The 26,696-nt window shown below is 41.7% G+C and overlaps 1 protein-coding gene and 1 long non-coding RNA gene across 9 annotated transcripts in view; one reads left to right on the top strand and one right to left on the bottom strand.

Moving 5' to 3' along the window:
- Positions 1-26,696, bottom strand: part of LOC310674306 — a 94,647-nt gene that overhangs the window by 2,456 nt on the left and 65,495 nt on the right. Inside the window, exons 4-6 of one of the 4 annotated variants that reach the window (XR_014509509.1) lie at positions 26,073-26,301; positions 23,796-23,836; positions 20,087-20,396 (exon numbers count right to left, since the gene is read on the bottom strand). This is a non-coding gene — a long non-coding RNA (uncharacterized lncRNA). Of the gene's footprint in view, positions 1-20,086; positions 20,397-23,795; positions 23,837-26,072; positions 26,302-26,696 lie in introns of those variants that run through there. The other 3 variants (XR_014509507.1, XR_014509508.1, XR_014509510.1) reach the window with 3 other exon arrangements.
- The window catches only part of GPATCH2 (G-patch domain containing 2), a 110,054-nt gene that overhangs the window by 57,954 nt on the left and 25,404 nt on the right, over positions 1-26,696 (top strand). For all 5 annotated transcript variants that reach the window (XM_083433304.1, XM_083433306.1, XM_083433307.1 and 2 more), the window contains 3 exons: positions 4,395-4,462; positions 6,407-6,446; positions 9,637-9,707. In XM_083433304.1, the coding sequence (XP_083289430.1) occupies positions 4,395-4,462; positions 6,407-6,446; positions 9,637-9,707 (179 nt within the window). The remainder of the gene's footprint in view (positions 1-4,394; positions 4,463-6,406; positions 6,447-9,636; positions 9,708-26,696) is intronic.

Here is a 26,696-nt window from a genome sequence, read left to right as displayed (position 1 = left end):
TTTTTTGCTGCTGCTTGTAACAAGCTCAGCTCATATGTAACAATCTCTGTCCAACAGGCCACAGTTTATTGGAATGTGCATGAGCCTTCCTTCCTGCCCTCATGTGCCAAGCTTCGAGGAAGATAATTGGGTTTGGCACAGTTGTTTTCTGTGACATGTGAATAGTGAAACTTGTTCTGAGTGCAGCTTTCAAAGCAGGATATCGTACCAAAATTAGAACCACTAGGTGACTTTCTGTACACATAGCCACCTGCAAACAACGTTCAGTCAGATTTAGTACAAGTTTACCAGCCTTTGTTCTGTAAACCAGGGAGAGTTGTGATGCTGAGATGAAAGAAAGCCTACTAGGGAACAGTATTTTTATCCCCAAGGCCTGCTCCTGTTTCCAAAGTCAGCAGACGATCCATGTAGCAGTTGTTGGGGTCTATGAGAGCCCTTCTAGAGGGTTCTGAAAACAATAACAGCCTTCATTTTTAAGGAGCTGACTGATTTCATTCCATTATCTAGCATCAGAATTGGTTTTTCTTGTTTTTTAGGCATTGCTGGAAACACGTCTCACCACAGTAGTAATCAACAGTAGTAAACAGTAGTAAAGGGGTGAAGGGGACACACACGGAAAGAGAATGCAATTAGATATCTATGCGCAGATATGATTTAGTGGAATCACAGGATTCAATTTTTCTTGGTACAACTAGGTGTTTTCTTAACAGAGTAGGTTCAGCACTACCCCCAACCACTAAGACAAATGGTTGGTTTCAGTGGCGTCTGGGTAGAAGCTTTTAAAAATTTCTTTGGTTAGCTTCTTGAAATTAATAATAGATTAGAAAGAGGAGTTTTAGGAGAAGTTGAATTTTTATTGTAATTGCGAGTGAATATTTAGGAAAGTAAAATTTGAATACTTTACTCACTGCTACCTTACTCATTCACTCAGCTACTATTCGCCCTCATTTCAATGTGTCTGTTTTGAAGACTTGCGTGTCCTCCTTATATTTCTATTTAATTAACCTTGCTCATTTCTTAGAATTACAAAAATGGATTACAGTTGCCTCATGAGTTATCTCTTTTGGAACATGTAAACTTTGTATGTTGATAAGCGAAAAGCTTCGTATAAAGGTTCAGCCATTGTGAAAATACCATCATAATAATAGATGACAAGGTGACTTATGTAGCCCTTGGTCAGCCAGTAGAGGCCACTCACAGCGTGCTACATAAAGCTGGACACTAATTTGACAAAGTCTTTTTCCTTCTTTAGGTTTGTATATACTCTAAACACAGCACAATTATCTGGTCTAGCCCTGCCAACAGTTGTTTTTTAACTTCCCATTTTCTCTGTACTTCAGCGCATATGTTTCTTTTTACCCTGACTGAACCTTAAAACGGAGATGGATGAAACAAATGTGTTTAATGACAACTCTCACATCCTCTCTTTCCCTGGAGGCCCTTTTTAGGAATGTTTAGAAATTTCTTCAGTAAATTTCATTTAGAAAATACACATTTTGTCTTCCTTTTTTCCAAATCATAAGAATAGTTGATTGACTGTCTGAAAGTAAACCTACTATACAGATTTTAAAGTCGTGTGTGTGTGTGTGTGTGTGTTAATCAAAAGTACATCCATCTCACAACGTTTTCCTGCGTCACATCCCCTCCCCCCCCCCATTTCCAAGTGGACATTTTAACTTTTTAACTAAAAGTTATATATTTATATGGGACGCGGGTGGTGCAGTGGGTTAAATCACAGAGCCTAGGGCTTGCCAATCAGAAGGTCGGCGGTTCAAATCCCCGCGACAGGGCGAGCTTCCGTTGCTCTGTCCCAGCTCCTGCCAACCTAGCAGTTCGAAAGCACAAAGTGCAAGTAGATAAATAGGTACCTCTCCAGCAGGAAGGTAAACGGCATTTCCGTGTGCTGCTCTGGTTCACCAGAAGTGGCTTAGTCATGCTGGCCACATGACCCGGAAGCTGAACGCCGGCTCCCTCGGCCAATGAAGCGAGATGAGCACTGCAACCCCAGAGTCACCCACGACTGGACCTAATGGTCAGGGGTCACTTTACTATATATTTATATATTTAACCTACTCTGTATGTAAATTGTTTTCTTGATGGCTGTCGTAAAATTTCCTCTCCTAGTAATTTGAATATGCTGAGGTGCTTTCACAGAGACCGGACACATTTCAAACTATGTATTTCCCCCCCACAAAAGTAAATCCCTCAGACGCCGCCACCCTCCAAAGCATCTTGACCAGCAGAGGTTGCGCAGGCACCCTCACTGAGCTAGAGGGGGACTATTAGGAGTTAGCTCAACCATAGGAAGGGTTTCAACTTGATTCTCTACCTCCCTAAGGTTTTATTACCTTCATCACTCATAGGATGCTAAGAGGTGGCTTATATGAGCAAATTACATTGATGAACCCCCCCTACCCCGGTATGTAGAAGAAATCTAAGCTCTGGTCAGTTGTTGACTAGATAAAACATGCTCATATTTATGTTCAAATTATCTACAAATTGTATTTTGTTCAGTGGTCGTACTTCCATTATCCCTTCCGATGTATCTCGGTGACTTTCCATGGGATGCCTGCATTTATTAAATTATGGATTATGCATTTTGCACAGAGTGGAAGACTTTAAAACATTTTCCCATAAGTATGGCTGGAGGTAAACAACCAATTTTAGCCCAGAAAATAGCTTCTGCTTCTGTCAACACGTTGTTTATTTTCTCCCTGAGATAAAAAGTTCAGTTTTCTGATATTTGTACCAAGATAAAGTCAGTAAACAAGATTAATATAGTGTGGAAAAGGTTGTCAGCAGCCCTGGCAAAGGAAATAAGTTGCCTGTACACAGAACATACTGTAAACTGAATAAAAGTGTCAGGTCCACCATGAGATAATATGATCATGAACCTCTAACAAAGCATGACATAGGCACAGTCGGCTTTTCTTATAGCCACAGTGTAGAAAATGGATTACTGTATTCCAGGGATACCCACTGGAATAGCATGAAAACCTCATTTTGAGATTAATACAGGATGCAACTGGAGAGCTGAGCCAAATGTTTACCTCCAGCATTAAAGTAACTATTGAGTTGTTAATGTTATAATCAGTAGGTCATACAAGTATTTTTATTTTCAAAATCCTTAGAATTTCAAAGCCCACGCACCTGTCTGGAGAGAGGGTGCTTGTTTTCCAACTTGTAAGTCAAGTCAGCTATGAAAATAAAAGTTTTATTTGTCTTCTATGTTTAGGCTAATGAAGAAAATCCCGTAATTTTACCTCCTATCCAGTGAAACTTAATGCAGGTGTATTTCAGAGAGTAACAGCAATTTTTAACGCCCACTGTGTGAACACGCCCTTACACTATGTAAGGATGCCTGCGCTCAAAACCACCGGGCCATATAAATGCTTTGGCTGTCCTGAAACCAATTATGGTGACATTTCCATAAGCATCCTTGACAAATACATTTGTATTACAAAGACTGGCTGTGACATGTTTGTAATAAATAAATACTTTCTTTTTTTCAAAAGTGCTGTAGTGTATCAACGTGATCCTGTAGATTGAAAAGATCAAAGACTGCTGTTGCACATGCATGGCTGAAATCCACTCCTAGTCCAGTTTTCTGAAGAGACTAGGTGGCAGACACTACAGTAAGCAGGCTACATGTGGCCCATCTGTAGTCTGTGGCAGAAATCATAGGTATATGCAGATTTCTAAGTAAAAGCTCTTTAGAGGATTAAACATTGCAGTAGTATCTACCAATCATCCAGTGTTCATCCTGGTCATATGTCGCCCTGTCTTGATGATGTGCATTTCAAAGCTTTAGGAGTGATGACTGCTGTGCTGTGTGTTACTCTTCCCATAATTATGCATGAAAGTGATGCAGTTACCAATTGCACCACTATGAACACCTTTTTCAAACTCACTATCTTAAGTGATTTAAACTTTGGTAGCAATTAGAAACTTCCAGAGATAGGGGAGGGGAGAGGCATGGCTGGGGTAGTATTATGAACTGGGTGCCTACACTATGAATAAAAGAGGTAGGGACACACATTTGCCTACCTGCGTATTCCTGGGGGGTTGGATTAGATGATCGTCAGGGTCCCTTTCAGTTCTATGATTCCAAAGTAACAGTGTGTCTTGGGGCTGTTTCCAATACCTCTTTAGGATCACTGCTCCCCAAAACCCTGATGACCAGCATTGAAAAAAATGGAAAACGTCACTCAAAGCTTTTTACATTTATATAATATAGGAATCAACTGATAATTAACTTGTTCATTACATGCATCTTATTAATGGTATTGGTGGCTGACTTTTGTTTTCTTCCATTTATTTCCTGCATGCAGCGAGTACTGTGTGTTCTTAAATTCCTGTATGCAACTTATAAAACTTATTTATGCCTCCTTTAGAATACTGCTCCAGGCTCATGCGTCAACAAGAAAGCTGCACATTTGTCCCAGGAGTCTCATCACCATGAGTAAGTATCCATGTCAGGTTTATCATTATTTCAACTGCTTACTTTAGATTTGTCCCTGTTTTAATTACATCTTGAATTTTACCCTAATTGTCCAGTCTATCAAGACTGTTTAGAATTCTGATCATGCTCTTGAGAACATGTGCAGTTCCCAGTACTGTTGTCTGGAAAGATGTCTGTTGATTAACCCCCCCTCCCCACCCCCCCAGTTCTTGCTATACTGTTCCTGTGTGTGCATAACATCTCTTGCATTCTCGCTTGCAAAACCAGAGGTGTGGCTAGAAGAAAAAGAAGCACGATATCTTTCTTGGGTCTTCTATAGCTTCCTTTCCAGTAGAGCTGTGGCAGATGGATGCAGTCCAGGATTTTCATCAGAACTACTTGTTTTGATTGGCCTTCTGTTTGCATATTGTCCCACTTTCTGGATGGAACCTGGAATATTATATTTATGGAAGTTTTGAATCTGTTTTATATTTTTCTGTAACATTGCTTTTTTACTATTACAGTCATAACTCGGGTTACAGACGCTTCAGGTTGCATGTTTTCGGGTTGCACACCACGCTGAACCCGGAAGTACCGGAACGGGTTACTTCTGGGTTTTGGCGCTCACGCCTTCACAGAAGCACTAAATTGCATTATGTGCAGAAGGGCCAAATCTCAACCCGCATCTGCTCAGACGTGGCGCTGCGGGTTGTGAACGCTGCAGGTTGCGAACATGCCTCCCGCATGGACCACGTTCACAACCCAAGCGTCCACTGTATTTTTATTTCCATTGTAGTTGTTGTAAGGCACTTTGGACTGGCTTTGCCTGGAACAGCAGTGTATATGTATTTTAAAATAAATCAAAAACAGCTGCTTTTTGTCCCTGTGTCTCCACAGTAAGCATATGGGAGGGGGTAGGTAGGTTTGTACACGGAGAAGAGAGATTTGCACATGGCCCTTTAAATAGTCTTGTGGCAACCTAAAAACTAAAAGAAAACACCCAGAAAACTTATTTAGTGGACTAGAGCAACTTTTTATGTATGAAGTGCTATCCTAACTTGGCAAGTATTTATACACACATAGTAAGCATTGAGGTCAGAGAGAAATGAAATGTACATAACACCAACTGCGACAATTGCATTAAAAATGTGAATGTATGTAAAAAAAATTTGGTGATTATTCACAAAGCATTGTTGGTGATAAAACAAACTTATTGGTGTTGGTGAGCTAATAAACACTGGTAGTGAGATAAAAAGGCTAAACGGTGATATTAACTCTACAAATGCCCCTTTGTATCCTGCTAGGGCAGCATAATTCGAAGTCTGGTGAACAGTTCAACTCACCCCATAAACTAAGAGGAAAAACTGTTCAGACACTTGGAGAGATACAGTGCTGTTCTATCAGTCCCTCCTACTTACTCAAATGGAAACAGAACACATAATTCCACACTGGGTTGCATTTTAGAGATATTAAGTCAGCAAACCTATGCACACCATGTGTGTGTGTTTGTGTAGCAACAGTGGCAGCAGTGCGTAGGCATTAAACCCAAATCCTCCAAATTAATAAGCATGCTTCCAATAGTTGTAAACACTTTTTAAGATTTCTGTTACTCTAAGTAATAAGAACGTTAGATTTTAGCAGCACCCACACAGAGAAAATATTATTAAATGATGTAATATACAAAGAATTCCAGAATCTGTGGCATGAAACTCAATATGATTTAGTATATATCCACTTGCCCAAGCAGGATAAATCCACAGAATGAGATACATTCTTCTATTCCTCTGAAAACTGCTATAGACCTTGAGAGTTCTGTAAAATATCCCATTTAAATAAATCATAGCCAAAGGCTACATTTTTCTGGTGGACAATAAAATACCCGAGAGCACGCATAGGCTGGTCATATGACAGCTCGTGCTTCAGTTAGCTATGCTACTAAACCTTTTTTTTTCTTCCCTCCCTCAGCCATTGGTTTAGCCCTGGGGCTAGGAAGGAACATAGCCAGGTAAGAACCACTTTGATCAAGAACAGTTTATTTCATATATTTGAAGGTTTTTAACTGTCGCCTGTCCGAACAACAGGAGCACCAATTTCTGAAACTAGGAGCAAAATAATAACTTTTTTTTTTTTACTGAAAATATCTGAAAATACTTTAACAACAAATAGCTTACCACAAAAGGGTTGTGGGTGTAGGCCCAGTAATTATCAGCATTCCAATTCACTCTCGAGGATATTTCAGTGAATTAGGAGAGTCTTGTGTGCAGCAGCATGTGTACACATCGGAGCCCCCATGTGTGCACAGCAGAGTCTTTAGAATTGGGCTGAGAACATTTCCAGGGGTCTTTGCTTTGTTAAATTGCCTCTCTGAACCACTGATAATCTGTTGAAGAGAGCAGAGTCTTCATAGAACCAGAATACTAGATCATGAAAATATAGATATCCCGCTAGCTGGTGTAAAAGAGGCCTTGATAATACTTTCACTTCACATATATTGGATGCATGGCAAACACCTGTATTAGCAAATCACTGTAAAGATCTTTCAGGGCTATAACAAAAATGGAGGCCGCAAAGTGGACATAAGCAGCAATGGCAGGGAAGAATAAGTGGAAAGTGACACCAGCCGTAGTTGACTGACCAACTCTAAAGGTATTATTTGTAAGCTAGCAAAAAACATTGGGCAGCACAGTTTTAGCTTTTTGGTTGTTTCTGAAAGGGACCGTCAAAGTCACAGTTACAGCAGGAAAACCACATTCATGAAAAACCCTTTACATTTCTATTCTGAGAAGCCTCGCCTGGGGCTCCATTTGCTCTAGGCCCAGTCCTGCAGCTGCACTCACATTCAGTTTCTTAGGAACCCATTCTATTCCGCTATGGCCCACTGGCATCAAGAAGGTTGTTCTGCCCTTATATATCCTTTTGTGGTACTTATAGCTCTGCTTCACCTTCTCTTAACCATGAAGGCTGCCACCTTTTGACATTAGAAAAGGGAGGAGGAGCCCACTATCTTATGCACTTATCATTGTCCACCAAAACTCAGTGCTCTAAAACTCTAAAAAGGTTTAGGGTGGCACTTGGAGTTAATTAAAGTTATATTCTGCTTTTCCTTCATGGATCTCCAGTTGCATATAGACACACTGACCAGACCTAGCACCTATTTAAGTTCAGCATGTGTTTTTCGGGCATGCTCTAATTGCTGCTTGCTCCTGCCAACCTAGCAGTTCAAAAGCACATCAAAGTGCAAGTAGATAAATAGGTACCGCTCTGGCAGGGAGGTAAACGGTGTTTCCGTGCGCTGCTTTGGTTCGCCAGAAGCAGTTTAGTCATGCTGGCCACATGACCTGGAAGCTGTATGCCGGCTCCCTCAGCCAATAAAGCGAGATGAGCGCCGCAACCCCAGAGTCGGCCACGACTGGACCTAATGGTCAGGAGCTCCGTGTGATATTGGTGAGGTACACCCACATTAATCTTCTTAGAAATGCATTTGATACTGGAGTTGGGCAGTCTTCAAGCATAGGATTTAGGTTTTAAGCTCATTAGCGGGCTTTTTTTTCCAGTCCAGCATCATTTTCTTGTAACTGAAGTGGCAAACTGAAATCCCTAGGTTCCTCCAATGATTTGTTTACAAAAATCCATCACAAAGACCTCTCAAGTACAGGTACAATGATTTGCTTATCTCATTTGCTTATTGAATTTTATTCAACTTTATTTCCATTAAAGCAATAATCTTAAGTGCCCTTTTGAGGTTTGTTTTCGTGCTAGTGAGTACATACAGCTATTTTTGCTGTGCTCATATTTACAAGTGTCAGTCTTCTAAACATAGGTTTTTAATAATAACTAATGATGTGGTTTAACCTTATGGGGAGGGGACTTCTTACTGTTGCATAAAATTGTGTTGCAAAGTTTGAACAATGAGGAAACAAACCTAAGATCTTGGTGAGAGCAGCCAAAGGGCTGTTGGGTCCCAAATAGTGGGGAAATGGTGGGAGGATGTTGAAGGTTATCATAGATCCATAGGATTCTAAGGCCCCTCATTTGCTAAACACACCACCTAAAATAGCCCTGAGATGCTCCAGCCCTGGAACTAATTTATTAACCCCCCCCCCCCGGAATCAATGGGAGGGGGGCATTCCAGGGAAGGCAAGATGGAAAATGCTCTGCCCCCCCCCCCACCTCCCATCATAATCACTGTGAACCAGCAGGGCTTGGGATTTGACAGTAGATGTGTTGTGGAATCCTTCCTCCCCACCACCAAAAAAAGTAAGATTAGGATTGTTGTGTGAATTAATTATGAAGCTTATACTAATTTCAAAAGCCCCTATTGAAATTAATGTCAGAATGAAGATGGGTGGGAGAATGATTTTTGCTCTGCTTTCCTTTGGACCACATCAGCAAAGCTGAGAAGCAGAGGGTCTTGTTGTCTGGGCAGTCCAGGACCTCCATACACACCGCCCAGTCTTTCACCTCGGGGAGGTCACTTCGGTGCTGCTAACACAGCAGTTTGACTTCACCCCTGGAGGCGCACTCCATTGTCTCTCAAGACAGACGGGAATGCCAACCCAACCCATTACTAAAATCTTACTGAACTTCATTATAATTCTCAATCCAGAAATAATGGCAAAGCAGTGGGATTGATATGACAACAGTAATTATGAGGTGCTACTTTTATCTATTACTAATAATGTAGAATTTTAGCATCTATAATCATTATTCATTCTTACAACAGCTCTGTCAGGTCCTTATTAGTCTGATTTTTAGAGAGTTTATAAAACAGTAATTTCAGAGATTTGAATGTGAGCCTCTAAAATAGGTTCCTCTAAGTACAAAGCTCTGTTGCTGCTCATTTCAAATTAAAGGAGATGGTGAAGTTACAATATTACTGTGATACATCTTAAAGCTAAACATATTGTAACGGCATAGTACGCTTTGAATTACTAATTAGGCATCTTGACATGAAACTTTACTATAATACAAGACTGCCTCTGTAGAAGGCGTATAGGAATAAATGAGAGAGGATCTGAATTAAAATGTAGGTAATATCGTATTGCCATTTCAGTAGATGCAGTTTGGATAAAGGCTGTCAGGCCCTTTGCTGAAACAACGTAGTACAAAAACATGACAAGGCTTAGTAGGACTTATTTCTAAAAATGCAAGCATCATTGCATAGTTTTTATATGTCTTCTGAACTTTCCGTGTAGCTTCAACTCCTGCGGGACAACCGATCCGAGAGAGGACACAAGAAAAACAGTTCAGTGAAAACAGCTAGCAGGTGAGCTAAATATGCAATGCAGTTTATAGTTTAAGTGAGATCCCTAGCCAATATTTTTAGCTAGTACCCAAACTGCTGATATAGAGACGGAAAGAGAGATGCTTTCTTTGTCTGGTCAGCTGCTATCTGTCTGCCACAGAAGCTCTTAAAAGGGGTCCGAAAAGTGTTAATCAATTGGACACAGATCTCCGTGTATATAGTTGTGTTGGAAATGCCTTGTATTGAAAGGGGGCTGGTATGTATGCTATACTGCTTAGATTCCATTTATCATGATGTGGATATGATTTTCCCACTGGAGAAGTTGTCCTGTAATCTGTACGCATCATGAACTTGAGTTTAAAATGAAAACTTGCAGTCTCCCAAATTAAAAAAAAGCAATGTATCTGCTTGTCTCTTCTTCTTTCTCCCCACAAGCATTTCAAGTGTCCCCTTTTGTTTTGTTTTTCACAATATTAAAAAATGAGAGAGACTGATGGAAAAATTAAGAAATGGATCTCTTGGCTTCCAGTGCATCTACTTGCCAAAATAACAGCATTGGGGGTTGTTTGTTTATTTGTTTGTTTGTTTGTTTTTTATTTAAAAATGTTCTCTGAAGAATCTGAAAACTCTTACAAGGGGTAGGTTGAGTTAGTATTAAAGGAAATGAGGGATTGATTTGAATTGACATCTTTTGCAGGGTTTTGTTTAAATACATCTTGTGCTTTCTCATTTTCTTTTTAACACAGCTAGCTTAGTTGATCTTGGGACTATTGTGATGATATCTGGACTAAATTATAGATGTATATTTATGTTATCTTTAATTCTGGTATTAATAACTACAGGTTATGTAAAAAGGGGGGGTTCAGGGACACTGGTGGGGGACCTGAGAACAAGAAGTTCCATTATGCCTCTATAGCAAGCCTTTTCCCATTAGGTTGGTGGGAAATCCCTTTCCATCTGAATGCAGCTTGTTTTCTTCTGATGATACAGATGACTATATTTTGTTACACAGATGTGACAAATAGAATTACAGCTGCTCTTTATTTGATCTTCTAAAGAGGCAAAGATGTGCAAGTGTTACGCCTGCTCCCTTTCCCCCACCACGTCATCTGTTGTTTGGGAAGGAGTCCTAATTTGCAGTAGATAGAAAATTATTTGTTGTGTTGCAGGTTTGCCAAAAATAAATGAAACCATTAATTACCACATTTTTTGAGCAGCTGTTAATAGATTGGGGTAGGAAAACTGTACATTACACTTACTGGTTAATTACCAGAACTATAATTGTTTGATGTAGCTTTTGTGGGAAATAATGACAGCCCCAAAAAGGTGGAAACAGATTGTATACAAAGTGAGCATCATACCTTAATGGCAAAATGCGGGAATGTTTTTCTTGCTCTGTGTGTGTGTGTGTTTAAGGAAGAAATACAGCTATTTGTTCTTCCTGCTCACAGAAGGGTCAACCCAAAGGCAAGATAATTTCAGGTGACCTGAGCTCTCAACTGAAGGGGACTGGAATGCAGGGTAGAAGTAGGCAGGCAAGTTAGGAAGCAGGCAGACTGAGAGAGTGAAGGAAGCAAATGCCAAAGCCAGGCTTGGAAGCGTGTATGGAAACCAGTGGGTGGGATGGTGTGGAGAGTCCTCCTCAGCTGTCACCTGCTAGCAGACACTGCATCACCCTGTAGCAGAAGAGGGAAGAGAAGGGATGTAGGGCCACCACCAACCCTACTAAGAAGCCAGGCTTCTCCCTCTGCCACAATCACCTGGCAGCAACAGGTACAACCGGCTGCAATAGAGGAAGCTAGAGAAGAGGTACCAGACCACTTCGCTGGCACCACCGAGACACCAACAGTTTTTGACTCCTTCTCTCCTGCAACGTTTCTACCTCAGCGGCTAGTTAGAATAACTTGTAACCTGTGCGTTTCTTCTTAAAAAATGTTTAGGGGTACTCTCATTTTGACTCAAGAATACCACCATTTTATAGTTCAAATTGGGAAAAATAAATGCAGTAATTGGACAAAAGTACAAAAATTCACAAAATGTTTAGGGGAATTGCGTACCCCTGCGTACCCCCCACCCCACCTCCCCGCCGGAAAAAGTGCAGCTTGTAATTAAGATCTTGCATCTGAGTTTCTTTATTTCTTCCTCCCTCCCAGTCCTTTTTCCTTTTGTGTCATGCCCTTTTAGACTGTAAGCCTAAAAACAGGCAGTGTTTTGTTTTGAAAGGAACTGTAAGCTGTTTTGACTGAAGAGCAGGAGCTTAATAATTTCATTAAAGAAATAATGAATAATGCTGGGACAGTGCTGCCCTTTTCACCTTTCATTCTATAACCATGAGTAGCTCAGGTACAAGAAACAGCAACATACAGGCTAGAAGGCTTCCTGTTCATTCCTGCCTTACCTGCATCAATTAAGTGCTTTTTTTTGTTTTTAAAAGCGGTAAAAAATGAAAGTTTCAGGATTCTAGCAGGAACTGGCTCACTGAAAACTAAATTCTTGGGAATCAATGGTTTGTGTCCAGTTTGGGGCAGGCAAAAAAGGAAGGCAGAAATTGATTTCCTCTCCCGCTTCTCCCCACATCAACCCCCTAAGCATTGGGGGGCTCCTGAATAGGGTGGGCTGAGGGAGGAGGGGATTGCAAAAAATCACACAGAGGCACCTTCTGTGAGCAAAAGCTCTCCTCACACAAGATGTCCCCACCTGATTTTCAGGAGTGCCTGCCCACCACCACCATGTCACAGCCCAAAGGGCCCATCCTGACCCTTTGAAATGGGTTTTGGGGAGGCTGCCAGAGAAGCAGGAAGTGGCTGGAAAAATCACCTTCTACTGTCACTTATTCTCTGGATGTAATCTGATATGTTTCAAGTTCCTACCAAGCCTATTAACAGTCCTGGTATTCATGCTTAAGCTTCTGTGAGATAAGATCCACTGGTAACAATATTAACCCAAATGCTTCACGCAGGCTTACCTCCTTAATATTTTTTTTTTTTAATAGCGGTGCATTTATTAAGTTAGGTTGCTTAAAACTGTTAGAAAGAGGAGAGGGTGATTGAGCAGGAAAGCACAGAGAATTAACACTTCTATAGCACTCGGCAAATTAAGAAGGTGTGCAGAGCTTTATCATAGTAGCATGTCACTGACAAGAATGTTTTTTCATTGAAAGGCAGGTTTTTTCATTGAGTTATGCAGCAGGCTTGATCAACATCTCAAGTGCATTCCCCACCCCTTCTAAAGTCAGTGTGAAGTTAATCTTTTTTCACAAGTGGGCTGCAAAGCTTTTGCAGACTTTTCCTTTCCTATACGGTGCAGCCGTTAACTAAAAACACAACAATGCTCAGTTGAATATCAGCTTGCTGCAAATCTGAAATGTTTTTTTTAAACAAAAAACAGCTTTCCAGAGAATGATGAATATATATATTTTTGAATCCTAATAATATATATATATATATATATATATATATATATATATATGCAGGTTTTGGTGTCCTCGGGTGTCTTCCCGTGTAAAAGTTGGGGTGTCTAGGCGACGTTTCGACGAGGTCTCACTCGTCATCTTCAGGCTGGTGCTTTCGGCTTCTTGTTACTGGAACAGAGCAGGATCTCAGTGTTTGAGTTCCTATAAATACTGTTGAGGAGGTGTGGTGTATAGCCTCCAATGTTCTGGGCAGAGAGGAGGTTCCCAGGCTAGTGTGCCTTTTCTTCTTTTGTTCCTTAATTACTTGAGGGATATCTTGAGTGATTTCTTGAGTGATTTCCTGAATCCCACTTAGGTGGGTCATTAGGTGTGGATTAGTTGCTAAAGCCTTCGTGTCTTGAACTCTTGAACTTTGTGAAGAGTTTTTCTGAGAAGATGGCTGTACTGCACTTGGTTGTGCTCTGGCTTGGCTTCGTGTATAGGGGCGAGCTGTGGTTTTGTGGCCTGTGCCAGCCAGATCTGTGTAGGGATTGCAGGGGGGTGCAGCATCCGGAGGTGCCACCCTGGTTTGGCTACTGGATGGTGTCTGTAATTTATCTGTGGAGAGGGTCTGGGTTTGGGTCTGGTGTGGTTGATTGGTGATGGCGTTCTGTGTGCCTCTGGATCTGGTGTCAGATTTTGTGGGGAGGGCTAATTTCCAGATGTCTGGCAAGCGGGATGTGTCGTCACGCTTGTTCATGTTGTGAGGGTGTTTCTCTATCTCGATGGCTTCCATGATTATTCTCTTGTGGTGATGTTCCATGTTAAAGAGCAATTTGGAATCTGCAAAATTAATTTCGTGTCCTGTTTCTTTCATGTGTTGGAAAAGAGAGGAAGTTTTTTCTTCTTTTTTGACGGCATTCTTGTGTTCTGCGATACGTGCATTTATTCGTCTGTTTGTTTGTCCAATGTACGTGGCTGGGCAGACTTTGCAGGGTATTTCATAGACCCCTTGGTTTTCCAACTGAATTTTATCCTTGGGGTTTCTGAGGATATTGGCTATTTTTTGGTTGGTGCAAAAGGCTGTTTTGATATTGTGTTTATGGAGGATTTTGCTAATTTTATCTGTAGTGCCCTTGATATAAGGAAGGAGGGCTATGCCATTGTTTTCTTCTTCCACTCTAAAACCCCAGCTACCGAAAGGATCCTGAAACGAACTGAACTATCTCTAATCAGAAACGAACTACACAAGAAAAGATACCTACTAAACCAAACCAACAAAGATCTACTCACTCTTCACCTCAAACTCTGTAACAAAATCCACCCTGCACTCTGGGACAAATGCAAACAACTAGCCGTCTGGAGAGCTGAAACGGAGACCTCACACAAGACAGACACACACACCAACAAACTCCACAAACTAGAGAAACGCCAGAAGCCCAGCCACCCTCCACAACAACCCATGAAACAAACAGTACATAACATATCAGACAGGATCCTCACCTCAACTGAAACCAAAGTACTCTCCAAAGGTTTCAACTTTGCAGTCGCCCCGAGACGCATCCCCACGGAAAACATCATATGCGGAGTCGAAGCTAGCCTAACCAAAATCAATCCAGATGAAGCCAATAAAATCAGACTTGAAGTCACCAACATCCTCTGCTCCAGCAAACCACCCAGAAGCAATTTACACAAAGAAGAACAGAAAGCACTCACCAACCTGAGGAAAGACAACAACATAATCATTCTCCCAGCAGACAAAGGTAATGCCACTGTTGTGATGAACACATCGGACTACCAAGCAAAACTATCAAATCTACTCCAAGACCCTACCTACCAACCTATAAAAACAGATCCCACCACCTATCTGGAAAAAACCACCAAATCCAAAATAAAAGCCTCTCCTATCAGTGAAGAAATCCAGCTAAGAATCATCCCCAGAGAAAAATCATCCAGATGCCCCAAACTCTACGGCCTCCCCAAGATACACAAAGAAGGAACACCACTCAGACCAATAGTCAGCTCCATAGGCTCACCTCTACAAAATCTCGCTAAATTTCTCGCCAAGCAACTTCAGCCCTATGCAGAATCCATCTCTTCACACGTTCCAAACTCCTTCCAGTTCATAGAAACAATAAAGAAGCAAAACCTACAACCCAATGACCTACTTGTGAGCTTCGATGTTGTATCTCTCTTCACACAAGTGCCCATTAATGAAGCCTTGACAGCCATTCAAAACAAATACAATCCCCCCGAATACATCTTGGACCTGACCAACCACTGCCTAACCAACACGTACTTCATCCACAATGGACAAAGATACAAACAGATAGAAGGAGCACCTATGGGATCACCCCTCTCACCGGTCATCGCTAACCTGTACATGGAACACTTTGAAACCAATGCTTTAGACAAGTCAGAACACAAACCCAAACTTTGGCTCAGATATGTTGACGACACCTTTGTAATTTGGCCACACGGGAAGGAAAAACTGGATAGCTTCCTCACACATCTCAACAGCCTACACCCCAAAATACAATTCACTATGGAAATAGAAGCCAACAACCAACTTCCCTTCCTTGACGTCCTAATCTACAAAAAACCTGATGGCTCCCTAGGACACACTATCTACCGGAAAAAAACACACACCAACCGCTACTTACATGCACAATCACACCACCACCCTGCACAAATAAACTCCGTAGCCAAGACTCTCATCTCCAGAACCAAACGCCTGGCTGACGAAGACCACTTGACAACTGAGTTACAGAATCTCTCAAATGTGTTAATTGCCAATGGATACCAGCAAAACAGGGTTACGAAGCTAATCCAAAAAGAAACACCCCCCAAAAACCAAGACACAGAAGAAAACAATGGCATAGCCCTCCTTCCTTATATCAAGGGCACTACAGATAAAATTAGCAAAATCCTCCATAAACACAATATCAAAACAGCCTTTTGCACCAACCAAAAAATAGCCAATATCCTCAGAAACCCCAAGGATAAAATTCAGTTGGAAAACCAAGGGGTCTATGAAATACCCTGCAAAGTCTGCCCAGCCACGTACATTGGACAAACAAACAGACGAATAAATGCACGTATCGCAGAACACAAGAATGCCGTCAAAAAAGAAGAAAAAACTTCCTCTCTTTTCCAACACATGAAAGAAACAGGACACGAAATTAATTTTGCAGATTCCAAATTGCTCTTTAACATGGAACATCACCACAAGAGAATAATCATGGAAGCCATCGAGATAGAGAAACACCCTCACAACATGAACAAGCGTGACGACACATCCCGCTTGCCAGACATCTGGAAATTAGCCCTCCCCACAAAATCTGACACCAGATCCAGAGGCACACAGAACGCCATCACCAATCAACCACACCAGACCCAAACCCAGACCCTCTCCACAGATAAATTACAGACACCATCCAGTAGCCAAACCAGGGTGGCACCTCCGGATGCTGCACCCCCCTGCAATCCCTACACAGATCTGGCTGGCACAGGCCACAAAACCACAGCTCGCCCCTATACACGAAGCCAAGCCAGAGCACAACCAAGTGCAGTACAGCCATCTTCTCAGAAAAACTCTTCACAAAGTTCAAGAGTTCAAGACACGAAGGCTTTAGCAACTAATCCACACCTAATGACCCACCTAAGTGGGATTCAGGAAATCACTCAAGAAATCACTCAAGATATCCCTCAAGTAATTAAGGAACAAAAGAAGAAAAGGCACACTAGCCTGGGAACCTCCTCTCTGCCCAGAACATTGGAGGCTATACACCACACCTCCTCAACAGTATTTATAGGAACTCAAACACTGAGATCCTGCTCTGTTCCAGTAACAAGAAGCCGAAAGCACCAGCCTGAAGATGACGAGTGAGACCTCGTCGAAACGTCGCCTAGACACCCCAACTTTTACACGGGAAGACACCCGAGGACACCAAAACCTGCATTCCTGTACCCGTGAAAATCTACGAAAGCAAATATCTCACCTCTACGGGGAGGAAACCTTCCAGCTGACAAGAACCTACGAGAAACTAGAAATCCGAAGAGCCACCATCTTATGTGATCTCTTGTTCCTACGCAACTGCCGAGACAACAACTTAATTCCCACATGCTTCCAACTTAAATTCCACTCTAAAACCCCAGCTACCGAAAGGATCCTGAAACGAACTGAACTATCTCTAATCAGAAACGAACTACACAAGAAAAGATACCTACTAAACCAAACCAACAAAGATCTACTCACTCTTCACCTCAAACTCTGTAACAAAATCCACCCTGCACTCTGGGACAAATGCAAACAACTAGCCGTCTGGAGAGCTGAAACGGAGACCTCACACAAGACAGACACACACACCAACAAACTCCACAAACTAGAGAAACGCCAGAAGCCCAGCCACCCTCCACAACAACCCATGAAACAAACAGTACATAACATATCAGACAGGATCCTCACCTCAACTGAAACCAAAGTACTCTCCAAAGGTTTCAACTTTGCAGTCGCCCCGAGACGCATCCCCACGGAAAACATCATATGCGGAGTCGAAGCTAGCCTAACCAAAATCAATCCAGATGAAGCCAATAAAATCAGACTTGAAGTCACCAACATCCTCTGCTCCAGCAAACCACCCAGAAGCAATTTACACAAAGAAGAACAGAAAGCACTCACCAACCTGAGGAAAGACAACAACATAATCATTCTCCCAGCAGACAAAGGTAATGCCACTGTTGTGATGAACACATCGGACTACCAAGCAAAACTATCAAATCTACTCCAAGACCCTACCTACCAACCTATAAAAACAGATCCCACCACCTATCTGGAAAAAACCACCAAATCCAAAATAAAAGCCTCTCCTATCAGTGAAGAAATCCAGCTAAGAATCATCCCCAGAGAAAAATCATCCAGATGCCCCAAACTCTACGGCCTCCCCAAGATACACAAAGAAGGAACACCACTCAGACCAATAGTCAGCTCCATAGGCTCACCTCTACAAAATCTCGCTAAATTTCTCGCCAAGCAACTTCAGCCCTATGCAGAATCCATCTCTTCACACGTTCCAAACTCCTTCCAGTTCATAGAAACAATAAAGAAGCAAAACCTACAACCCAATGACCTACTTGTGAGCTTCGATGTTGTATCTCTCTTCACACAAGTGCCCATTAATGAAGCCTTGACAGCCATTCAAAACAAATACAATCCCCCCGAATACATCTTGGACCTGACCAACCACTGCCTAACCAACACGTACTTCATCCACAATGGACAAAGATACAAACAGATAGAAGGAGCACCTATGGGATCACCCCTCTCACCGGTCATCGCTAACCTGTACATGGAACACTTTGAAACCAATGCTTTAGACAAGTCAGAACACAAACCCAAACTTTGGCTCAGATATGTTGACGACACCTTTGTAATTTGGCCACACGGGAAGGAAAAACTGGATAGCTTCCTCACACATCTCAACAGCCTACACCCCAAAATACAATTCACTATGGAAATAGAAGCCAACAACCAACTTCCCTTCCTTGACGTCCTAATCTACAAAAAACCTGATGGCTCCCTAGGACACACTATCTACCGGAAAAAAACACACACCAACCGCTACTTACATGCACAATCACACCACCACCCTGCACAAATAAACTCCGTAGCCAAGACTCTCATCTCCAGAACCAAACGCCTGGCTGACGAAGACCACTTGACAACTGAGTTACAGAATCTCTCAAATGTGTTAATTGCCAATGGATACCAGCAAAACAGGGTTACGAAGCTAATCCAAAAAGAAACACCCCCCAAAAACCAAGACACAGAAGAAAACAATGGCATAGCCCTCCTTCCTTATATCAAGGGCACTACAGATAAAATTAGCAAAATCCTCCATAAACACAATATCAAAACAGCCTTTTGCACCAACCAAAAAATAGCCAATATCCTCAGAAACCCCAAGGATAAAATTCAGTTGGAAAACCAAGGGGTCTATGAAATACCCTGCAAAGTCTGCCCAGCCACGTACATTGGACAAACAAACAGACGAATAAATGCACGTATCGCAGAACACAAGAATGCCGTCAAAAAAGAAGAAAAAACTTCCTCTCTTTTCCAACACATGAAAGAAACAGGACACGAAATTAATTTTGCAGATTCCAAATTGCTCTTTAACATGGAACATCACCACAAGAGAATAATCATGGAAGCCATCGAGATAGAGAAACACCCTCACAACATGAACAAGCGTGACGACACATCCCGCTTGCCAGACATCTGGAAATTAGCCCTCCCCACAAAATCTGACACCAGATCCAGAGGCACACAGAACGCCATCACCAATCAACCACACCAGACCCAAACCCAGACCCTCTCCACAGATAAATTACAGACACCATCCAGTAGCCAAACCAGGGTGGCACCTCCGGATGCTGCACCCCCCTGCAATCCCTACACAGATCTGGCTGGCACAGGCCACAAAACCACAGCTCGCCCCTATACACGAAGCCAAGCCAGAGCACAACCAAGTGCAGTACAGCCATCTTCTCAGAAAAACTCTTCACAAAGTTCAAGAGTTCAAGACACGAAGGCTTTAGCAACTAATCCACACCTAATGACCCACCTAAGTGGGATTCAGGAAATCACTCAAGAAATCACTCAAGATATCCCTCAAGTAATTAAGGAACAAAAGAAGAAAAGGCACACTAGCCTGGGAACCTCCTCTCTGCCCAGAACATTGGAGGCTATACACCACACCTCCTCAACAGTATTTATAGGAACTCAAACACTGAGATCCTGCTCTGTTCCAGTAACAAGAAGCCGAAAGCACCAGCCTGAAGATGACGAGTGAGACCTCGTCGAAACGTCGCCTAGACACCCCAACTTTTACACGGGAAGACACCCGAGGACACCAAAACCTGCATTCCTGTACCCGTGAAAATCTACGAAAGCATATATATATATGTATGTATATGTATATTTTAAAAAAAGATCAGCCTTAAATGCACATAGTTTAAAATACACCAACCAAGGTTGTTTCTCCTTCAAGGAGACATTGCAAGCAGAAACAAAAATTCAGGCCGCCGTATAAGCATGCCTGCAAAAACAACTAAGAATTTAGACATTTTAATTTAAGCACAGTTCCTTTTTCTGCATTGGGGTATACTCCAGTTCAGTTTGTACTCACAGAGCTGGTGCTTACATAATGTGTCTCACAAAAGGAAGCACAAGTTTTCCCACAGCCAAAAAGAATTCTTGATTCTCCCAAGTCTGGTGTGTTTTCCAGCTGCTCTTGCCTTTGTAGCCTGACAATATTCTGTGGTGAGGTGGATAAAAAGCAACAACACATGGTTAAAGAATGGTGCTGTGTTCACATGTAATACCAAGCCATAGTTAAAACCAATGTATTTTAGCAGTAAACAAATCATTGTTAAGCTGCTGGGCAGGGTTCACACAAAACCATGTTTTATTAAACTGTGGTTTATTAGTCTGAGAACAACTGTTCTGAGTTGTTCCTTACCATAAAATAAAGCCTGTTTTTAATTGGTGTTTTGTAAGACAAGCTGTTTCTAAAAATGTGTATGAAATCCTAGGCCAAAATACTAGTGGTAGATTATTTCTGCAATAATATTTTATATTTTATTCCTTTTACTATTGCCTTTTCACGTTTTTATATCATTTTTGGGCCTGGGTGTCCTGAACATTGTGCTCTAATCATGTTGGTTTAGTAACAAACACAGTTTTGTTACCTTTGACTTGTTTGTGAAATGAAATATTGGTTTAGATTTGCCTTTGTCTAATTCACACACTTTTGATCAATTCCAACTCATGCCCAATTATATTACATTGCATTAACATAATTCAACAGATGTTGATATTTAAATGCTTTCTGGCATTCACATCTTGGACAGCTGTCTCAGAGCTTGGGGAAAAGACAAACATTTAGAGTTAAATGCTGAACATATGCTTAAATTACTAATTAGAAGCAAGTAAAAACAATGCATTATCCTTTCTAAGGACAGTAAGACTCTAATACAGATATTTTAAAGGCTTTTTTGCTTGGCATAAAGTTCATGAGTCTCTGGAGGCGTGGTGGTGCAGAGCATTAAGAATAACAGTACAATTGGACTTTATTTCCTGCCAGGTTTTCTTTTAAAAATGCAACCTGCTTATTGCAGGTAAATCTATGACAGCCTCTGACTTTGAATAAGGTTTGGAACAGCTAGGAGGTGTTAGAGTACTGTGCATGGAGATGAGAATTTATTGGCAAGAGAATCCCCCCCCCCCCCCCACGTTTCATAGTCACATTATGTTACTATTCCATATAAAACAAATGTGTCACCATTAAAGCCCCAATCTCAGCATACTGGCATTGTATAAAAGGAGTTTGACAGAGCTGAATTGTTCCATCACATCTGTTTAACATTTAACCAAAAAAGAAAAAAAGAAAGGAAAAGAAAAAGGAATGGTCATAGCTCTTGTTGGTTAATACAATGGCATTCTTAGTAGTGTGAAAGCAGATGTTGCAATGGGTGTTGAGCCAGTGATGTCATTGTTATAGCTAAGCCTAAGGAAAGGCTTCAGAGCGAGGCAAGCCAATAGCTGGATTCGGTGTGAAATTCCGATTACACCTGCCCAGTGCAAAATAAGACTCAACTGCATCGGTTTTAGAAACTGCGTTTAAAAGATTTTACACCGCCTGTCACCCAGCATAGGTTATTCTGCATGTTCCTGGTGAGAGTTGTAAGCGGGGGGAAGCAAGACTTGAAAGCCTCTTTTTACATACAAACACAACTGGGAAATTGATTGGAGAGCCATTTATTGATAGAGTGTTTATATTTTTTAGCCCACAGTTCCACTTCGGAGCTCAGGGTAGCATTTTAATCTCTCAGCTGCCCAGTGGGGCAGGTTAGGCCCAGGGTGACCCAGTGAGCCTCATGGCAAGATGTGATTCCATTCTGGCTTACTATACTTGCTCACTATATGCTATACTGCGAACCAGTGTTTTTTTGTAGAAAAATAGGTGCTGGTACTCCCCGTGAAGTTGTTACAGTAAGTGCTACACTTTTTAAAAAAAACAAAGGAGATGCTGGTACTGCTTACGCTTGGGTAAAGGTAAAGGTACCCCTGACCGTTAGGTCCAGTCGTGGACGACTCTGGGGTTGCGGCACTCATCTCGCTTTATTGGCCGAGGGAGCCGGTGTACAGCTTCTGGGTCATGTGGCCAGCATGACTAAGCCGCTTCTGGCGAACCAGAGCAGCACACAGAAATGCTGTTTGCCTTCCCGCCAGAGCAGTACCTACTTTTCTACTTGCACTTGATGTGCTTTCAAACTGCTAGGTGGGCAGGAGTACCCTTGAGTACCCCCTTTAAAAAAAAACCCACTGCAAATACTATTTTAAACACATTTAAAATGCTTTGCAAGTAGCCCAAGTGAGGACTGTTGGCATTCCTTTGTAACTGCTGGAAGTTTTAATAACATACAAATTGCATTGAATTTCCTGGGGCTGTGTAGAAGGAAATCTTTAGATTATATGAAATTTACTGTTTTGTAAGTCTTACGGGCATGTCTGAGAGGCAGTTACAGAATGCTCAGGCCACTAAAATCAATTGTCCCATTGTATCCATTATTCTAATAACTGATAACTGTAATGAGTGTATTTCAGCATTTCCACCCGCATCCCCTTCAGAGGTTACTTGAAATCTCTTGGTATCAGCCTTTGTTGCTTCTATAAAATGTGTGAACAACTAGCCGCTGTCATTCCTTGCTAAGTAGGTTTGGATGTATTTTTTTTCAGGGCAAAGCATTTGCTCCTAGAATGCAGCCTGAATAAGGAATTTCATGCTCCCTCCACTTTCCAGCCCCCAAAGTAGAAAATTATGTACAGTTTGCCAAGATAGCAGCTGTCAGAATTACATCTGTAGACATTAGAAATGAAACTAGCATTCTGTGTTACCACTGACTGCTCAAACCACTGCCAGACAACAATTCCCCAAAACTTTGCTATGAAAGATACATAAGTTTTCTGACATTCAGCTTTGCTGAATAGCCAAGCAAATAATAGATGAAATTTCAACATTGGAGATTCTTGTATTTTCCCATCTTTTAGAAGCAGCAGACATGTTCCCTTAATTTTTCTAAAAGTATAAAAATATAAAGATTTTGAAAGAAATCAGGAACCCAAGACTGCTTTAAAATGCCTTACAGATTAGCCATCCTGAATATTGTTTCAGAGGAAAATTCTGATAGCATAGCTGGTACAGTTGTGGGAATAAGCACAATTGGGAAAGGACCACACACGCAAGGAAAACTGTAGGCCACAGTATGAAAGAATACAGGAGTGTCTTGGCCAAGATAGGACGAGGTACCTTTCCTCTTCTTGCAATGAAAAATAGGTTTGGCGCGTGAAGCAGAGAGCAGTAAGCATGTCCTGGCAGCTCTCATTTTAGGAACAGTGTGTACTGCTTGGATCACTGCAGCCCAGTTGGTTTATATTGCTAGCAAGGAGCTGATAAAGAACCAGTGTGGACATCAGATCTGCACAGGGTTGGTTTCAAGTTACCATTTTAAGTATTATGGTGTTCCCTAGCTAAAAGTTACCTGTCATTCCGAAAATGCTTCCCCTAGTCCTAGTTTTGTAATATAGCACCTAACAAGGAATGCAGAAAGCTGTGGTCTAGTTAGATCCTTAGAATAAATTGTGTATTTTCTACCTTTCAATTGGAGCAGTTGTGGTGGCTGCCTCCGAGTTATTCTGTGAACAGAAATCCATTATGTGAATGGCAGTAGAAGGGCACAGTATATCATCCTATGGGCTGCACACATATAACATGTGGAAGACTGTCTATTTTTGCATCAGTAATTTTAGAATTATAGGATAATATAACTAGCCAATGCTGCATTTCAAGGAACTTGTTCTATATCAACCATCTCCAGTTTTAACCATTTTAATTTCCTTTCCATGTTTTTGCACCTGTGAATAACAAATCTTCACTGCTGTCATGGTTTTATACCTTCTTTCCTTGATTTCCCCCCCTTTTGTTTTGTGTTTTTCACATTATTCTTGATTCAGGTGACCTAAATAGGTGAAACTATAATGTGTCAGAAGGAAAAAGAGAAATACATATCTTGTGATCTATTACCACTCTTTCTTTTCAAGATAGTCGTCTGCTTTTAAATTGTGTGTTCAAACCTTCATAATGGGTTTTAAAACTCAATTTAAAAGTAGACTGCTATCTTGAAAAGAAAGAGTAATAGGTCACAAGATATGCATATATTTTATAGGATCTATATAAAATAGAGCAACCTGAAATTTCGCGAAGAGGCTGTTTTTAACCATCAGTGAATGCTAATACTTTTTTGAAGACCAAAGTTAAAGTTAGAAGTGTTTAGGTACCTAAGTATTGAGACTTCAGAAACATTATCCTGAAACAAGCTTCAGTAGTTATTTTTATATATATTTCTTCCAATTTTTAAAAATCAAAACATAGAAAAATACTCAGCCATACTTGAACCGATGCATTTTCTTTTTAAAATAGAAGTTGTGGAGGGAACTCCCACTTGGTCATAGGATCAACAGTTCTCTCCTGTCTCCTTTTCATTCTTCCACCATTTCCTAACAGGCAAAGCCTGTGACTTCCTGAGAACAAATTCATGTTTAGCCTTAGAACTAATAAAACCTTAGTTCTGAGCAGAAAGCAAATTCTAAGGAGCATTGTACAGTGGTGCCTCGCAAGACGAAAAGAATCCGTTCTGCGAGTCTCTTCGTCTTGCGGTTTTTTTCGTCTTGCGAAGCAAGCCCATTAGCGGATTAGCGCTATTAGCGGTTTAGCGGCTATTAGCGGCTATTAAAGGCTTAAGGGATTAGCGGATTAGCTGCTAAAAGGCTATTAGCGGCTATTAAAGGCTTAAGGGATTAGCGGATTAGCTGCTAAAAGGCTATTAGCGGCTTAGATCAGCTGATAAGCGGCTTAGATCAGCTGTTCAGCGGCTTAGCGAACAGCTGTTAAGCGGCTTAGGGGCTTGGGAAAAAGGCTGGGAGGGGGAAAAAACCCCCAGGAATCGCAAGACATTTTCGTCTTGCAAAGCAAGCCCATAGCAAATTCGTTTTGCGAAGCACCTCCAAAACGGAAAACCCTTTCGTCAGCGGGTTTTCTGTCTTGCGAGGCATTCGTCTTGCGGGGCACCACTGTATTATGCAAAAATGGAAACAATTTCACTGCCAACGAGCCAAAATCAAATTTCATATGGCACATGTTTACCACACATAGAGTGACATTTCAACCATGGTATCCTTCTGGGCTCCCTGCAAGGTTTGCAAAATTCTGTTCTACAGTGGTTAGCCAGCCCCAGAAGACTGCTGGAAGATGGCTGTTCTGCCCCTACCCCTCTGGGGCCTTTTGTCTGTAGGATGCCACAAGCTTCCCCTGTGTACATCATGTACATCAGGGATGGAGAACCTGTTTCCCTACATGGTATTGTCAGTCTGCAGCTCCCATCAGCTGAGGCTCACCCCCCCCCCCTTTGATCTATATGAAAGATCTGCAAAAGGTTTTCCAGTGATTTGGGCTATGGTTATAGCCGTAGGCCCCATGCACAGCTAATTTCTTTCTCCTCTTCTCCTTGTACCCCCAGAAGGGAAGGGGGAACTCCTGAATAGTGGGGGCTGTATTATATGAGGCTGTAATGGGGGAGGGAAATTGGTCTTAAGGAGCTTGCATCAGCAGGGGGAGGAAGGGAAGAGAGAGGTTGGTTGCATAAGCTAGCTTCCCTTCATGCAACCATTGGACACATCCCGATATGCAGATGAAACACTTCTTGTGTCTGATATCAAAACCCTGGAAGGCAATGGAAATGATAGATGCCTTGTATCAGTTCAGCAGTGGATATAGGTGGGGGGCTGGGAGTGCTAAGCAAAGTAAAACTTAACCTGTACCAGATTAAGTGCTGTTAGTTGGAAATTCTGGAGGTTTTGGAGACTAACTCGATACCTAATATGAATGGCATATGTAGCTTCAGGGTTCTTCTGGATCTAATGCTGTCCCTCGATATCCAGATGACAGTGATTGCCAGGAGTGTCTTTTATCAACTATGATTGTCTGGTTGCCTGAAGACTGATTTCCTTAAAGAAAGCAGAGCTAGCTTCAGTTTACCCTGGTTTAGTTACTTCCGGATTGGTTTTGCAGGGCTCTCTGTGAGCACTCTTTCTGTGACGGCTGCCTGTTAAAACAAAACAAAACAAAAACCTCAGAAATTTCAAGTAGCACTGACCACACAGGTACTTCGTGTGCTAATCTTGTTTCAGCTGCATTGGTTAGCCATTCATTTGCAGTATCTATTTAAAGTGCTGGTCTGGCCCTTTAAAGTACTCATTATCTCAGGGACTATCTGTTTCACATATCCTGTCCAAGGGTTACAATATATCAGAGGCTCTGCTTGCTATGTTTTCATCTAGGGCTGTGATATAGACGAGAACAAGGGACAGAGCCTTCTCAGTGGTGGCACTGCAGGTGGAAATTGCTGGTTCCCTCATCTTTTAGACAAAATGAAAAGGCTTTTTTGCTTCAGCAGGCTTTCAGTGTGCAGTTCTGCTGCTGTTTTCAAATGGATTATAT

Source organism: Podarcis tiliguerta (genome assembly GCF_965153285.1).
Source record: "Podarcis tiliguerta genome assembly, chromosome: 3".
NCBI lineage: Eukaryota > Metazoa > Chordata > Lepidosauria > Squamata > Lacertidae > Podarcis > Podarcis tiliguerta.
This window is presented reverse-complemented; position numbering and strand designations above follow the sequence as displayed.